The sequence below is a fragment of the Grampus griseus genome (assembly GCF_964374135.1).
Source record: "Grampus griseus genome assembly, chromosome: 2".
Classification (NCBI taxonomy): domain Eukaryota; kingdom Metazoa; phylum Chordata; class Mammalia; order Artiodactyla; family Delphinidae; genus Grampus; species Grampus griseus.
The window spans coordinates 15,236,065-15,254,079 of record NC_139018.1 but is presented as its reverse complement, the minus strand read 5'-3'; the positions used below and the strand labels follow the sequence as shown (position 1 = coordinate 15,254,079).

Genomic DNA, 18,015 nt, shown 5'->3' with positions numbered 1-18,015 from the left:
CATATGTATGTCTGTATAAAGGAATTACACCACATGATTTTTTTTGTAACATGTTTTGTTCCATTTAATGTATCATAGAAGTATAATAACCTAGTGATTATGAATACGGGCTCAGGGAGAGAGACCGCTTGCGGCAAACCCGGCTCTGCCACTCACTAGCTGACCTTCACCTTTCTGTGCTCTGGTTCCCCAAGAATATGTGAACTTCCTCTGTTGATGGATATTGACGTTGGAATCTATGGAAGGATCTTTGCTTATTTTGCATTCTAAAGTTGGGCTGGGCCCAACTTTGAAGGGCCCAGGCTTTGAAGCCTCAAATGGCCTCTTTTTAGGCACTTTGTTTCTTTGTGACCCATCCCCTGTTAGAGCACTTTTCTACTTTGCTCACTGAAGTTGTGTTTGCTGCCCAGCTGATTTGCAGGTGGTGCTTGGCTGGGGATTTGCCACTCTTCCTAATATTGACTATACATGTCCTCTGTTAGCTAGTGCTCTTAAAAAAATTCCATGCAACTCTAAAGCCTTGTAAAATTTGAAAATTATTTTCTGTGTAAAGATTTTGAAGAGTTTAGGTTAATTTACAGATGTAATGGAGAAACGAATAAAGATTCTTGTATAAATTTCAGCACTTTTTCTCTGTTCTCTAACTGTGAATGACATCTATTTAACTGGGAAGTCAAAGGCTACAGTTCTTTATACAAATTCTTTTAGAGAGGCTGTGGGGAGTTGTGTTTACCGTCTTGCATCCTTATATTTTGCACAGCTTATTTGTTGGCTTGGTGAGTAAACCAAAGTAAAAACAACCTTTCTCAAACTAAAGCTGTGGAGAGACATCTGTGATCTTGGATTGGAAGACTTTAATATTGTTAAGATGGTGATACTCCCCAAATAGATCTTGAATTCAACTCAATCTTTGTTAAAATCTTTGCTGGCTTTTTTGTAGAAGTTGGCAAGCTGATTTTAAAATTCACATAAAAATGAAAAGGACTTGGAATAGCCATAACTATTGAAAAATAATAAAATTGGCAGACTTATATTTCCCAAGTTCAAAACTTACTACAGAGCTACAGTAATCAAGACTGGCACTGGCATAAGGGTATACATACAGACCAATGGAATCAAATTGAGAATCCAGAAATGAACCAGTATTCTTATGATCAATTTGAATTTCAGTAAGGATGCAAAGACAATTCATTGGGGAAAGAGCAGTCTTTTCAAAAAATGTTGCTGGACACCTGGATATCCACCTGCAAAAGAATGAAGTTGGACCCTTACCTTACACCATATATAAAAATTAACTCAAAATGTAAGAACTAAAATTATAAAACTCTTAGGAAAAAATAGGTATAACTCTAAATGAGCTTGGATTAGGCAGTGGTTTCTTATGGCACCAGAATCACAAGAAACCAAAGAAAAAAATAGTTAACTTGCACTTCATCAAAGTTAAAAACTTTTGTATTTCAAAAGATACTATCAAGAAAAAGAGAAGACAACCCACAGAATGGGAGAAAATCACATATCTAATAATGATCTAGTATCAAACCAAGGCCAAGTCCTCATTTTCCCTATCTTTAAATTTCCACCATATCTTATATCAGTACAGTTGAATTCCATTATTACCACACATATATATATACATTTTTTTAAGATTTTTTTGATGTGGACCATTTTTAAAGTCTTTATTGAATTTGTTACAATACTGCTTCTGTTTTATATTTTGGTTTTTTGGCCATGAGGCGTGTGGGATCTTAGCTCCCTGACCAGGGATCGAACCCACACCCCCTGCTTTGGAAGGTGAAATCTTAACCACTGGACAGCCAGGGAAGTCCCATCACCACGTATATATATATATATATATATATATATATATATATTTTTTTTTTTTTTTTGAGGTACGCGGGCCTCTCACTGTTGTGGGCCTCTCCCGTTGCAGAGCACAGGTTCTGGACGCACAGGCTCAGCAGCGATGGCTCACGGGCCCAGCCTCTCCGAGGCATGTGGGTTCCTCCCGGACCGGGGCACGGACCCGTGTCCCCTGCATCGTCAGGCGGACTCTCAACCACTGCGCCACCAGGGAAGCCCACCACATATATTTTTAAAGAGATTTGTCTGTGATCATGGGTCCAATTACCCTCCCTATCCTCTCCCTAGAAAGGAAGTGTCAAGTACTGTCCTATTACTATTTTCAAGGGGAAATGAAACTCGATACTAGATAAAACAATTTAAAAATAATCTGAAGCTTGAAAATTATGGGTAATTGATGAAGGGGCAAAAGTACATTAAGTTCACATCATATTCAGGTATGAAGTATGTCATGCTGTTTTATTGCTTAGTTTATGCTTCAGATCTTCAGTGCTCCTCATATGAGGTAAATAATAGAAAATTCTTTGTGTGTCACATGTCTGCTTCCAGCCAATCAGAAGCCAGAATTATTTTGTGTGTAATAATAGGGTTTATTGTTTAGAGAGGAGCTATAAGTAAGACTCACAGGATACAGGGCCCTGCATATTAGGGCTTCTTAGTTGTGGCAAAGAGAACATTGGTCTGGTTTGTTTAGCATTTTCAGATTTACTTTGGAGCTCTGACTCCAGAAATGTACAGCTCTATCTTTTAATTTATAGGTTTTAAAATGTTACTTTTAATACTTCTTAAAGTAACAGCCTTAGTGATTGCTTTTATTTTTGATGAAAGTTTAATGGGCTGTGAAAGAAAAATTACCAAATACTAAGAAGGAAAGAGAATTTTATGAAAATGTCTTCAAGGTTTCCATCACCATCTTTACCAGTTTTCTTTTCACCTGGGCCAATTGACTTAGGTTCTGTAACAAGTTCCTCTTGTTCACTGAGTGAGCTAGACAATATTTCCCAACTTTTAAGGAAAATATCAACTGATATCAGTGAAATTAAAGGGATGAAAGCAGCAATTTTGACAGTGGAAGCAAATCTTCTTGATTTAAATGTTAGAGTGTCACAGAATGAAGCAAAAATTTCATCTTTGGAGGTTAAAATGAATGAATATTCAATGTTAACATCTGAATGCAGCAGACAGTTTGAATATCTTCAAGAGGTAGTAGATTTTGAATCACAGTCAGGAACTACTGATGTAAAAATAATTGGCTTCCTTAGAAACCTTGAGAAAGGTAAATTCCTAGTATGTGATATCATCGTGTAGTAGTTTTCATATGGAGGCAGCAAGGCACAGAGAACTTGAATTTTTCATGGACCTTTAATGACAAAATCAGACTCTTCTACATGATTTAACTTAGAAGCCTAGACTTTAGAATTCCGTCCATTTTAGTGGATCTCTCTAAAATGATGGTTTGAAAAGGTAGATGAGTATAGAGAGATGAAGCAAAACTTAAAATGTCAGAGAATGGTCCTCTTTCATGTGTCTGTCTTGTGAAATTACTTGGAAATGTATAATTCTTCCATTGTTCACTGTTTATGCTAAAGAGACCTGTTGTTAGTATTTGAATTCCTGTAACCTAATTACACATCAGTTTCCCAAGCTGTCCTACAGGAATACAATTTGACCAAATGATATCTGTATTTTAGGTCAGCTCCTCAGGATTTACTGTGTTTTTAACCATGATAATTTTGAAAGGAATTAACTTTCTTTTTGCACACCACTAAAATGTAATATAATATAATATGTTTTAAAAGAAAATAGCTGATAAAACTTTGGTAGGTTTTAAAATTTTTACTGAAGTTGAATTTTAATGAAACATGATAGTTGGCAAACAGTTGCCAACTTACATGTCGGCACTGAGTGAGCAGACTGTCCTTGTGAAACTGACAGTAATAGATTTACTAAGAATTAGCATGCGTGCGTCTTACTGATATTTCAGTATTTGGAACCCTATCAATTACATTCCCTCGTACACCGTACTGTAACACTTCTGTTCTAAATCAGCAAGTGAGTACCTAGTATCTGCTGAGCACTGGGCTGGGGAGGTTTGGAGAAGTTATGATATTCTCCCATCACTCAAACTGAAGATAGAAAAATCAATTCTGTGTCTCTGTTTTATTTCATTTTGCAGTGTAACTATGAGGAAATTATGAACGTGTTTAAGAAATAATACATACTCTAGCTGAGCATCTTTTCTTACAGGAGATCCAAGTGATTGTTTACATGCTTTGCTGGTTTAGGACCTGGGCTGTAGAGCTCTGAGTGTCTACTTACTTGTTCATTATTCTTTTTGTATCCATCCAAGCCTGTAGTTTGTCTTTTGGGAACTCTGATCAGATAACTCTGGGGTGTTGTTTTGCACTTTTGTGGGTGGGGGATTGACTTATAATGGTGAGAGCCTAAGTGATTGAGAGAAACACTTCTCATGTTGATCTTGCAGTTGGCTGTTGCCTGTCTCCCAGGACGCAAGCTGAGGGTCCTTGCAGCACCTCCCCCTCGCTTTTGCACCCCCTTTTTCTTTAGCACCAGGCTTTATCTCCAATCCAAGGAAACCAGCTTCCAGACAGGGAGAACCATTGCCATTTTTTATTTAACCTGAGTACAGATTTTTGTCTTACAGACCTTTGGTCTATAAATATTATTAAATTGTATTGTTGAAGCTTTAAACTATTTTAAAGACTTTCAATTAAGAACCCAGAAAGATTATTTTGGTATTAATTTCTGGGAAGCACACGTGCTGGTATTGTTTGTTTTTTAAGCTTAGTGAAGTTTTAAAATTTGTATTCTAGGAACTCAACAGAGGCAATTGTTATCCCGACTGCAAATTGACCCAGTAATGGCAGAAACTCTGCAGATCAGTCAAGGTTGGTAATAATCTTAAATTTTCTTTGTAATCTAGCATTTTTCAGTTGTTATTTCCATTCCTTACACCTCATTTAATGTATCTTGTATGTCTTAGATCCTGCCCTAAGATTCCATATTAAGATCTGTGAAAATATTTTAGGGCCAGGAGATAAGATCTGCATTTTCTTCATGCTATGTGGTGTTTGTATTTTTCACCTCATGCAGAAACTTTCTTCCTTTGATGCCATTTCACCCAGATCCCTGCAAACTGTTGGCTGCTCATGCCCCTGCTTTAGGGACCACTTGAGTCCCTACCCTACTCTCCGTCCAAATTTTGCCATTGCCCTGAGCTGCTTTAGTGTCCTCTGGCATGTTCAACATTATCTCCTCACTTGTGCTTCACTTTAGAATCTCATGGCCAGGGCTATACCTAGAGCTTACCATTCTTAGAGCCACCGTAACTTGTTTACCTGTCTCCCTGACCCCCAGCACACAGACAGAAATACCATGGGCTACCTCAGGACTGGGGTGAGTGCCTTATTTATCTTTGTGTTCTCAGTGCCTGGCCCCTGCCAGATGCGTGTAAGTGCCTAATAACTGTCTGCTGAATAAATGAAAGGAGCCATTGGATCCCTGGAATCGTTAATTCAGATCCTGTTTTCTCCTGCATCTGTTTCCTCTAAACCTGCCCAGTGTTGGAAGCTGTGGTCCCTTGACCCCTCCCTGTTGGCTCCTAACTGAATTTTCTTCACCCGTGTTCAGGATTCCACAGTCAGCAACTATATTCCCTGACCCGTCCTGGCCTCTGTCTTAGAAAGGTGTGCTTACTGTCTCTAAGGGTTACCTTTTACCCAGATGCCAGATCCTACTCAGTTGACGAACATCCTGGTGTCGCCACACTTCTGTAGCTTTGGGCTCTACCCTCTTCTGGCTTCTCCCTTCTGTCTATAAAGGTGTTGAGGTTTTCTTCATCCTTGATGTTGCCCTCTCATCTCCCCACATTCCATCCTGCTTTCTACATAAGAGTATTTTCAAAATTTTTGGCAGCTAAGGTCTGTGTATGTTGTATTTGCGTCATCAACTCTTAAACTTTTTTTGTTTCCTTTATTTTTATCCATGATGCATGTACAATTTGAAGCATCAAGCAGTTCTACAAGGCTTATGAGTTAGTATATCCTTTGCTTACCTCCTATCACATTTTTTATTTCTGAGAGCCCTTTTGTTTCTGCATATTCCTTTAATTTATTTTTTAACCTACTGATTTTATTTCATGTATGCAATACTTTCTCTTATTTCTCTGAAGATATTAAAGGCAGTTTTGGACATTTTCCTCCCCTCCCTCCTTGGTCTTGTTTTCTCCAGGTTGTTTGCTTTGATCACTGTATTTCATGACAGGTTCTCAGATGTCTGAGGATCCTTGGTTGACTTACATTTAAGAGTGGGGCACTTAAAAAGCTGGTTGGTGTTTTGGGTTCATTAATTGGGGGATGAGGTAGGGGGTTTTGACTTTTGAATGTAGATCCTGCAGTGGAGAGTGATTTGTCTTGCCTGTTTACTTTGGGGACACCATGATGTCTGTGTCTTTGGGTCTTTTCTATCAGGTTGGTAAGCTTCTCCAAAGAAAGATCTTTCAAGAAATGGAATGGCTGTCAGGGTTCTGGGAGCTAAGTGGGGACAGGGGGCTGAGGGACGCACCTCAACATTAACTACTATGTAATGTTTACTTAACCCACACGTTTTCAGAATCGTACTTCTTTCAACATGGCTGGCATTCATTGGTCCAGAAACCCTCTCTGTTTTTACCTTTTCAGGAGTCTAAAGCTCCACTTTTCTCTAAGAGAGAAGTGGTCAAAGGTTACCAGGAAATCAAACTGATTTTTGAAACTAATAGTATATACCTTTAGTTAATTTTGTTGTGGCACCTTTCTGTCAGAGACCATGATGCTTCATCATAAGCTTATCTAGCAATGATCGATGGGAAAGCACATCTCCAATTATTCCAAGTATCTTTAATATAAAGGTTAGGGGAATAGGTGTGGTAAGGATCAGAAAAGAAGAAAACAGATAAATAAAAGAGAAATGGACACTTGAACCCACTTCTGTTGTACCCTGTTTTCTCCCAACCCCTTCCCAGGGTCCCCTGTGCTGCCACTTTCTTAGCCTTTGAAGAATCTTGGGATCCACATTAGATTGCTTTATTATTGGCTTACGATTCTGCTTTTCGAGATCTACTAAGTTAGTTTTCTACTTTCAAAATATGGTTATCTCTTCTTTTACAATTATTTTCTCTGTGAGTTTTTAAAAAAATTAACCCTTTAATTGACATTTTATTAGAGTTTCAGGAGGAAACAATGCGTGGGTTCAGCCTGTGGTCTTTACCCAGAAGATGTCACTAACTCTCCCATCTGTCTGCCCTACTTGACCCAGGCTGCTCTCGTGAGTCTTGCAGAGGTGACCAGTGGCTCGTGTGGAGTGTATAGCTCTGTTTTCTGTGCACAGTTCTCTAAACTCTGTGGTGTGTGGCACTTGAGTTCCAATGTTTTCTTCCATCTTTGATCCTTTGGCTTCCAGGACTTCACTCTCTCTCTGTTTTTCTACTAATTCCTTTTCATTCTCCTTCAACTCCCCTTCTCCGCTACTGCCCCTTAAAATGTTAACTTTATCCTTTGTCGTGCCCTCAGCATTATTTCCATCTCTACTGTATTCTCCCAAGATGCAGACTAGTAGAACTGCTGTGCCTCAGAAAGAACAGGGCGGTGAGAAGGGGCAGCAGCCCGTGGACTGAACTGCGGCCCTCCTGTTGCTATAGCTCTGAGAGCTCAGTAAACCATCTGAGAGCTTGGAATTGCAAAGTGGTCGTCTGTAACATGGAGGAAAACCTGCTTCCCAGGCTCCCTGTGAGGATTCAGTGAGAAGACGGCAGCGCCAACTATGTGCAGTTTATTAAATGTCCTCATTTCACCTTCAGCTTCGACTCCGCTTCTCTTACTTCTCTCCCCCTCCTGATAGTCTCGAATCTGAATTTTCAACTTCTTTCTAAACACCTGAGTGTCCCACAAAATCCTCAAACTAAAGAAATCTAAAATTGAAATTTATCTTTGCTCTCTTTTAAAACTGTTCTTTCTCCTGTCCTGCTTCAAGGACAAGCCTCTCCTCCTACACTTGTCTTACTGTTTCTCCTGCCCTTGCAGGGGAAAGCAGGTTTGCCTCCTTCCTGGGACAGTAGTTGAAAATGCATCTGCTGTGAAGTCTAGTGCCAATTCGAGTGTGGAATGTGTCTCCTCTTCCTCTGACGTGTGTGAGGAGAGGACAAGGGGTGAGAATCTGGTATTTTGGAGTCTCTCCGTCTCTCTTGGGAAGAAGCCTCATAGCTGAGATCTGGGACTCCAGTCCATTCCTGCCACTGTGTTTTTCCAAAAACCAACTTGCTCATGTCACTTCCCTACTTAGAAAACTCTCTGGATTACTTACTTCTTCTAGACCAGATTCCAAACTCATTGGCACATACAAGATCCTTTACGCCTCAGCCTTCTTGCCACTTACCTACTCAGCCCTCCACATACCCCTCCAGTCACACCACGTTTCTCACCGTGTCCCTAGGAGAGCCCCTGCCTTTCTCCAGTGACTCTACCTGAAATGCTCTATTCTCCAGTTCTCTCTCCCTCTTAGTTTATTCCTGATCATTCCTTTAATACCTGCTTCAAATGTTCATCCTCTGTAAGCTTTTTTTTTTTTCTCTGTAAACTTTTCCTTGATTTCCCAGCCGGAGTAGGTTACTTTGTATTCTCCCAACACTTTGTTCATACCTCTTTTGGATCACCTTTTGGGGCATGCTGTTCTGAAATTATGTATACATCTATTTTTCTATTTTTTCTTTGTGTACCTAGCACAGTGCTCTCACATGTTCAGTTTGTTCAGTGAATGAACGTGAATAAATATCCTGTGAATTTTGGTTTCTGTTATTTCCCTGGTAATTTTAAGAGAATTGTGACTTACTAACTTCATTCTGTTGATTGCCTGTTGATAGGTCAACCAACTGCATCCTGGGCTCCAGGGCTTGGTGTATTGTATAAAGTAGTTTAGCTTAAAAATCATATCGTAGATGATGTGATCTGTGGCTGCTTACATTAAAGGTCAGTTTTCCTTGCTATATTTTTAACAATGTCAGTTCATCTTAGAATTCCCTTTCAAAGTAGTCCATCTACAACCAGGCAGAAATTATGCCAGTTGTATTCTTTTCATCAGGGTATGTTCTGCTCTGTAAGTGTGCAAAATGAACAAAACAGATTTTAGAAAGATTGTTTTTTTTAAAACAGCCTTGGTATCATTCTAGGGTGCATTAAGAGTCTCTATTCTTTATGTTTTTAGAAAATATTGTTGTACTTAAGTAAGTTTTATTGTTAATAATATCCCATTAGATGCCTCATGGAAGAACCTTTCTATACTGTAGGCAGGAAGTGTTCATTAGAATGCCTTGATAATATGCTGTATGAGGAAAGGAAAACTTGACTTCTTTGAAAAGATGTTTGGCATAGAATTGCAGCCTTATTCCTGAGTAGAACCATTGTAATTTTCCTTTGAAAATAATTACAAATATATAAAAGATTGACATTCTTCTCACGTGTGTGATGTTGGGAATGCAAGGTATATTCAAAAGTAAACATTTGTGGCCAATTTTTTTGGCTCAGATTACTATGACATGGAATCCATGGTCCATGCAGACACAAGATCATTTATTCTGAAGAAGCCAAAGCTGTCTGAGGAAATAGTAGTGGCACCAAACCAAGAGTCGGGGATGAAGACTGCAGATACCCTTCGGGTACTTTCAGGACACCTTATGCAGACACGGTAGATGGTTTCTTTTTCTTGTGTAGCTAATTTGTGTTGATTAGAAGTGGAGGTTAACCTTTAGTTCCCAGCTTCCCCCCTCCCCATCCTAGCCCCCAGTGTAGAGTGCTTTATTGATTCTGTAGTTAGGCCATGTATCATAAGGCACATCCAGTTTTCAAAAACTCCAGTTCATCTTTCTTATTCAGAAATCCATTATCCCGCAAATAAGTCAGTATATGATTTAGCTCTTTTCTTAAGAGATCCTTAAGAATCTTAAGAGGGGCTTCCCTGGTGTCGCAGTGGTTGGGAATCCGCCTGCCAATGCAGGGGACGTGGGTTCATGCCCCGGGCCGGGAAGATCCCACATGCCGCGGAGCCTGTGCGTCTGGAGCCTGTGCTCCTCAGCGGGAGATACCGCGACGGTGAGAGGCCCGCACAAAAAAAAAAAAAAAAAAAAGAATCTGAAGAGATTCTTTTCTTTATGCACATTCAGGAAATGAAATTTAAAAAGCCAGGTGATCAAAATCAGGAAGTCTAACCAGAGAGTTAGCAGATTGGGTTGGGGTGATTATTTCCTTAGATAATGGACTGAATGTTCTGTAAAGAAACAAACATAGAGTTAATAAAATCAGTGTAAATATAGAACTGCTGGCTCTGTGTTCTGAGCATAGATGCTGGTTTCTCCGTTTATTTCCATTTGACCCTATGAAGGTCAAACGGATGGCAGGGGTCAGGGTTGAGGGGAGATTGCCCTGAGAGCAGCCTGAAGGGTCGGTGGTGTTGATGCTGCAGTGATTGGCCGTAGTCATTGTGTGTTAGCAGGAATCCACTGATGCTGTACCTGTAAGTCCTACCAAGTCTTTTTTGTTAATGAAGAAACCGCAAACCAAGGAAGGGACTGATAATTCTGTTGAAGAGCACTCTAGGAGGCTTGGCTTTTTGTGCGTGTTTCCCTAATTCTATGGTATTTTCTATCTGTCTGGCAGAGATCTTGTACAACCAGATAAACCTGCAAGTCCCAAGTTTATAGTGACGCTGGATGGTGTCCCCAGCCCCCCAGGATACATGTCAGATCAAGAGGAGGACATGAGCTTTGAAGGAATGAGACCCGCACACCACACTGCAGCCTCACACGAGGGACTCGCGGGTCTCCTCCACCCACAGCAGTTGCACTTGCTGAGCAGGCAGCTTGAGGACCCAGATGGTAGCTTTACAAACGGTGTGTTGGGAGCTCAGACTTTCCCTTCTCAGGGTGCTGTCATTGTGAAGGATGTCTTTGACATGTTTCTCAACCTTGAATGAATATTGGTTGTAGGCCTTGCTTTTATTTATAATTCAGTAGTGGCCTTTTTCCTTCTCTCAGACAAAATGACCAGTTAAATTTGAGACTGTTTGTCCCTTATGTGTTCCATAAGTGGGCTGTTATTCCAGTGCTAAAATGGAGTTCAGCCATGGAAGCCAAAAAATACCTCTTCAATATACTTGTTAAAGGATGAACCATCGTTCTTGGTGCCTTGTTTACCTTTTTTTCCCATTTAGAAACTATACTTGTTACTTTCCACTTGAACCAGCAGTAGTCTCTCGTAATTAGCTTGACAGAAAAGTCAATTTGGATTTCGATGCTGTTTCTACCTCAGTGAAATTCCCTTGAAAGGAGTTTCTCACCTAATCTGTCAAAATACTTCTTGGAAGTTTAGAAAAGACCTTATGTTTAAATAATTGATATAGAGGCATAGTAGTTACTGGAAATCAGGTGAACTCAGTTCAGATAGCAGCATGCTTTTAGGCATTTCTTATCAGTGCTTCTCTCACTGGACACCAGTGGCAGGTGCAGTGCCACTGAGCATTTTCATTCATGTTAGAGAATGATAATCATGCTCCTCATAGCTTGTAAAAATTTTAGGGACACCTTCATTGGCAGGGGAGACAGTTACTGAATCTTAAATATGAAGAGTATCAAAGAAAAAACAATAATGGGTTTTGATATTTTTGCAAAGTAATCCTCTTTTGGTAGAGATACGAAAATGTACCAAATACCTTTTTCAGTCGCTAAAAATAGCCTTCAGGGGGAGATCATGACTGAGCAAAGGAGATGGTGCTGTTATCTTTAACTGAGGGCTTTTTCTGCTGTGAGTCAGTAGTGTAGTGTCATGGTTTTGATTGGTGGAGGGAGTTGAAATATTTGACCTTTCTTTGAAAGGAAGAAAAGTTGTACATGTTAACCAAGGTGGTAAGAACTATAGTAATCAGGCAGTCCAGATTTCTTGATCCTGTATATATTTGTCTAAAATAAGAGAAGATTCTGGTGTTTTTAGTACTTTGGTTTTCAGTTTGGTAGTTTAATTTTTGGTGTGTTAGGGTCTAATTTTGTTTAAATGTAGATGTCCACGTTAGGCTTTATTGGTATACGTGTCATAGCGGTGACAATCTAAATAACATGTTAGTAGAAATTCTTGCCTGGATTACACAAGTGCTGTGGCCGTTATGGAGACAACTGTGATGAGTGGTGAGCCTTCTTTACCATTGCTTTGATCTGGGACTCTCAATTTTTCATGGCTGCTCAAAGATGAAGCTTTGTAATGGTAGTTAGGACATAAGTGAGGCTGGAAAAACTCCACAAAGAGGCTCTGGTCTCTCTTGCTCTCCACCTCCAAGTAGGGAGGTTGAAACTTGGTAATTGCTTTTGGTGGCTTTCTGTTGAGTGTTTCAAGGAGGCCACCAACAGCAGCATATGTTTTAAGCCGCTCCCACTGGCCTTCTATGGCAGCACAGATTTTATAGCTTGCAATAAAAAGTGAATTTGCCTCTTAAAACTTAAATAGGAAGAGTTTTAATAGCTTATGAAGTAAATGTTAGGGAAAACCAGCATTGTGACCTTTGTGTATATATGATGTAATTTTTTCATCAGAAAGATAAAGTTTCCTTGTAAAGTGTTTAACTTCTTTAATATTGCTCATGAGATCTAGCAACTTTACTCCATTTTCCAGCCAACCTGCTCTTGGGTATTCTCTTAACTTCTTTCACATGGTCTGCATTCTCATGTATATGGGTTTAAAGTATGTTCTTTAGGAGGGGATGGTAAAACATATTTTCTCTGCAGGAGTTACACACAAAAAATTTAAAAGTGGAGAAAACTCCTCCTTCCAGACTATCATATTGGATACTTTTATATCCTGGAGCTAAATAATAAATTTTACTGTTCTTAAAGTAGCATGGAAAATTTGTCAGGCACAGTCCTGATAGCTGTCTGATTATGCTCCTAGCTGGGCTTCAGGACGGGATTTGTGTGCCTTGTTCTCCTTCATGAAGACCGAGGTTGGGTCACTACAACAATGAGTACTCCTGATACTGGCTGTTGCGTTGTTTGGTTTTGATTGGTTGCCTGTTTTACATTCTTCTTTCCATTAAATCATGAAACTCTTAAGGAAGACATTATTTTCTCTTGGTATAGATGAGGAAACAGAAGTTCAGAGATGTTGGATAACACATGCCCAAAGTGTCTAGTTCAGCCAGTAAGTGACAGAGCCAAATTGCAGCTGCAGGAGGACTAGGTGATGTGCTTGAAGTGCTGTTTGCTCTGATGAACATGAATACGAACCATAATATGTAACACCCTTGATTCTTTGTTTTTTTGGCTAGGGTGTCTTGGGCCAGAAGCTGGCAGCTTATGGCCTTCAGGTGTAATTTTATTTGGTTTATTCTGTGTTTTAAGTTTCAATTAGTTGCTAGCATTTAAAATTTAGATCTCATAGGGGAATTTCTTGGCAGTCCAGTGGTTAGGAGTCTGCACTTCCACTGCAGGGGGCATGGGTTCGATCCCTGGTTGGGGAGCTAAGATACTGAATGCCGCACAGCCTGGCCAAAAAATAAAATAAAATTTAGATATCATATAAAAAGGTCTTTGGCTTCCTGAATTGGGAGGCAGTCTGGCAACACTAGTTCCATTTTCCCACGTCATAGTAGTTGACATTGTATCTGGGACATGGCCTCCTGAGTGGAGCGGCAGTGAGCGCCATGGGTGGTCACACACAGCTCTTTGGGCTGCTCTTCCGAACCTCTGTTTCCTCCAAGAGGCTTTCTGCCATTTGATCACCTTACACCCAGCCAGCCTCACTCTGTTAGGTGATCTGCCAGGTCCCTGTAGGTTATGACATTTGTGACTCATTTTAAGCAAAAATCTTTTCTTCCCTTTATACATTGATGTGAAGTTATCACCTGGACTTAGAAAACTGCACATACCTCAGCGAGTGGGAACACTTGTATTGAGACACTTATCATCTTAACCTGAATATGAGAATTAGTTCACATTTTTTATCACCTGGTGTGCTCAGTTCTCATTTCATTTTATTGGCTCCCTATTTGACATTCTTTCCTGTTTTATACTTAATTCAGCTGAAATAATTTTGAGAGAATTTTTCGGTGAGAACTTGGCTCTAGTTGCAGCATCACTGTCCACTTTACTCTTCACAGTGAAAACCGTAGTCTACTTCCTAGTAATCTTTTATAGGATTCTAATATCCGTGTTAATCAAATTAATTGGACTCATTTATTTTGTGTAACTTATACACGTAGAAGAACATAAGATTGTAAGACTGGGTTTTGAGGGAAATTTATTAAAGGTGCCATGTCCCTGAATTGATCAGAATTAATGAGATCCTTTTAATTTGTTTCCCTTTGTAGCTGAGATGACTGAACTGAGTGTGGCACAGAAACCAGAAAAGCTTTTGGAGCGCTGCAAGTACTGGCCTGCCTGTAAAAATGGGGATGAGTGTGCTTACCATCATCCTGTGTCGCCTTGCAAGTGAGTAGCGGCGCACTAATTCTGTTTTCAGGTTAATTCTAGATACAGCTGACTTTTGTTTGTTCTTTTCTGTGGACAAGTTTGAGTTCTACAACTAAATGCAGCAGTGATACTTACTCCGGCGCTCGCAGGACAGCATTCGCTTGTGTCTGTGTGTATTTGGTGGCAGAGATAGGAGGAGGCTTCTTTGGGCCTCATACCTTGAGATACTGAAATTCCTGGGTTTCCTTGAGGATTCTGTACACTTAAGGAGATGGGTATATGGTAACCGCCCCAGTTTGCATTGTGTTCACACACAGATTTTAAGACTTTGGGGAAAAAATTAGTTAATAGGTAATGAGAAAATATTCTGGACTTCAGTATAATTTTTGCTTGCTAGCTGGCTGGTTCTGTGGAGTGAGCTTTGAGAGATGAATTTTTTTTTTTCTTTGGTCCTGTAGGTGGAATCTCATCATGTTTTAACTTTAAGGAAATTTTGATGTGAGAATTTTATGGATGTGCATATAGAGGGAGACCATAGGATGTCTCATTTTTTTTTTTCCTCATAGTATGGTGCCTTGCATATATGTTGTGCTCACATAAATTGAGTTTACTCCATACAGTGTTACATAGACCTTAATTAGAGAGTAAGTGGTGTTTCTTATTATCACAAAAAACCCTTCTACCTTTCACGGTGGATTGGCTTGAGTTGAATTACCAATTACCCCAGGCTTTGGAATAGACAGTTGTGTCCTGTTTTGATATCTGGCATCATTTAGAAATGGAGTTTCCTTTTTTTTCTGTTACTTCTGTGTTTCTCAAAGCAAGTAGTGATGAAATTAGGAGTATAATGGACTCTCTCTACAAAAAACTAGTAATGCATTGAGGAGATTAAATGTGAGTAATATGTCTTTTTGTTTTATAGAGCCTTCCCCAATTGTAAATTCGCTGAAAAATGTTTGTTTGTTCATCCAAATTGTAAATATGATGCAAAATGTACTAAACCAGAGTGTCCCTTCACTCATATGAGTAGAAGAATTCCAGTACTGCCTCCAAAACCAGGTTGGTGACTTTGTGCCCTACTACATTTGGGTGAAAAATGACATTTTGTGACTATAAACTGAATTAAAAAGAAAAACAAGGAATAGTTTCAGAAATCATTGTGCCATAATCAGTTATTCTAACTAATCTTTAAAGAACAAGTGTACCCATCCTATAGTATTCTAAAGTTTTTTTTTGTTTTTTTTTTTTTTTTTGTGGTACGCGGGCCTCTCACTGCTGTGGCCTCTCCCGTTGCGGAGCACAGGCTCCGGACGCGCAGGCTCAGCGGCCATGGCTCATGGGCCCAGCCACTCTGCGGCACGTGGGATCTTCCCGGACTGGGGCACGAACCTGTGTCCCCTGCATCGGCAGGCAGACTCCCAACCACTGTGCCACCAGGGAAACCCTAAAGTATTTTATTTTAACTAATGAATATATAAATCTTGTGTTTTAACTTAAAAGTGGGTCCCATAAAAATATCAGCAGACTGCATTAAAAATTATTTTGCCAAATAAATTTCACCTTTGTCCTTATTTTTGTCAGCAGTTACAACACCAGCACCACCTTCTAGTAGTCAGCTCTGCCGTTACTTCCCTGCTTGTAAGAAAATGGAATGTCCCTTCTATCATCCAAAAGTAAGAACTTTAATTTTCCCAAAAATGAATTTAGTGGTAACTTCTCAATTCTGAGCTTGTAAGGTCACTAGCAAACTATACTGTCTTCCTTCCCTCAGCCCCCAACGTTTAACATTTTTGTTAGAGTTCATGTTATGGTTTTTAAGATCTTTAAGTTATTCCTTAGTTGTCCCTGAGCCCGCGTCTGGCCCATTAGGCCAAGCTGTCTGAACCGATTTAATGTCAGTAGCCTAATCTCTTAGGAGAATGAAGCTCACTTTCGCCGGTCACTTTCCATTCTTCTTTGCCCCTGTGTGTGTTCCCCCTCCCGCAGCCCCCATGCCAGAACTGAGATGATGAAATCCAGTAGTATTTAATGATACCATCCATACTTCTACCATGGTTTTAATTGTCCGGGTACTAAAGATTGGTTGATGTGTCTCCAGCTGTTTAGTTGCTCAGCATGAATCATCTTCTCTTTGGCATAGCAGTCTGGAAACCGTACGAAAGGCCTTTACTTCCCCAACTGCAGTTGGGCACAGATGGGGGTAAAATATAAGGGATGTTGGGCAGTATGTGCAAGGTGGTTAGTACATTGATTAGAGGCAGTTTGTATTACATACTAAAGTCCCTTTTGAAACTTAACTTGCTGTTATTCTTTCATTAGGATTTTGTGTCTTGGTGGGGGTCCATTTTTCAGGGCTTCAGTGGTATATTAAAGCGGAAGTTGCAGATCATCTCCGCTGCCCCATTAACCTTATGGTGGGCTGGTTACTGTCATCTCCGATTGCTGTGTGTTTTTGTATTAGCTTTGCAGATGTTGAAACTATTCTCTCTCCTAGCACTGTAGGTTTAACACTCAGTGTACAAGACCTGACTGCACATTTTATCATCCCACCATTACTGTACCACCACGACATGCCTTGAAATGGATTCGACCTCAAACCAGGTAAAGGTTAACATCAGTTTTTCTAATGTCATTTCAAATGCTTTTCTAGTATCTAGTTTCTTAAATTTATAAGCATACAAATTTGGGGGAAACTTAATCACTTTGGTTTTTCTCTGCTGTTCAATTAAGGGTCCTTTGGAAAAATAATCTACTACATAAACCAAATTTTGTTTCATTCAGCAGTTGCTTGTTTACCTAGATCATCTCCACATCAGATTTTTCTTTAACTTCTGAACATACTATGTGAACATAAACTTAAGGCCTTCAAGAGTTATACTGCTTACAAATCTCACATCAGTTTTCTTAGACATTAGTAATTGTAAAACATTGAAAGTAAATTTCAAAATATTTTTACTGTGGCCTGTAAATTTAAATGCATATGTTAGTATTAGAACCAAATATTCATTGTCTGAAAAAACACAACTTCTCTTAACTGATGTTAATTAAAGCAGTTAATTGAAAAAATTTTTGGTTTTTTTTATTCAGTGAATGACACCCAGTCCTACTTGGCAGAAGACTGTGCAGTTTGAAAGTTTCCATTACTGATGAAAGACATTCTACAGAATTTGTCAAATCTTTGAAACTTGGAATATATTGCTTTCATAATAATGAAGTTTATTGCCTATCTGAAGTGTCTAATTTTTCAAGTTTGTACGTTTATTAAGTGATTTTAACATTGGGTGTTTTTTTTGTTGTTTTGTTTTGACTATGGAAAGATAGTTTCAGGAGAAGATGAATTCTATTAAAACATTTGAGGCATGTTTGTGTGTGAAACTGCTGTGTTCAAGTATCAGCGTTTACAGTGTTGGTGATATCATTGTTAGTACTGATAATCCAGTTTCAGGCTACAGCGTTGCTATGTGTGTAGAGAGAGAGATGTATGAGGGCATTGTCCTTCTTCCAAAAGTTGGATTGCTGTTTTCTTTGACTCTGAAAACAGGAGTGGCCCAAAGTGTTGAGGTGGCTTAAGACAGTTATTCAGCCTGACTTTTAAAGTGAATTTAGTATGAAAAACAAACATGATAACAACACAAGCTTCTTGGGTTGACTGC

The 18,015-nt window shown here is 39.5% G+C and overlaps 1 protein-coding gene across 10 annotated transcripts in view; it reads left to right on the top strand.

Annotated features, from left to right (window-relative positions):
- ZC3H14 (zinc finger CCCH-type containing 14) overlaps positions 1-17,724 on the top strand; it is a gene marked incomplete at its 3' end in the record, with an annotated part of 38,255 nt that extends 20,531 nt beyond the window's left edge. For 3 of the 10 annotated variants that reach the window (XM_082648055.1, XM_082648064.1, XM_082648061.1), the window contains 8 exons: positions 4,695-4,769; positions 9,438-9,597; positions 10,566-10,798; positions 14,260-14,380; positions 15,285-15,421; positions 15,944-16,035; positions 16,857-16,963; positions 17,450-17,724. In XM_082648055.1, the coding sequence (XP_082504181.1) occupies positions 4,695-4,769; positions 9,438-9,597; positions 10,566-10,798; positions 14,260-14,380; positions 15,285-15,421; positions 15,944-16,035; positions 16,857-16,963; positions 17,450-17,456 (932 nt within the window). Of the gene's footprint in view, positions 1-4,694; positions 4,770-9,437; positions 9,598-10,565; positions 10,799-14,259; positions 14,381-15,284; positions 15,422-15,943; positions 16,036-16,800; positions 16,968-17,449 lie in introns of those variants that run through there. The other 7 variants (XM_082648057.1, XM_082648060.1, XM_082648059.1 and 4 more) reach the window with 7 other exon arrangements.
- Between the last annotated feature and the right edge of the window lie 291 nt (positions 17,725-18,015).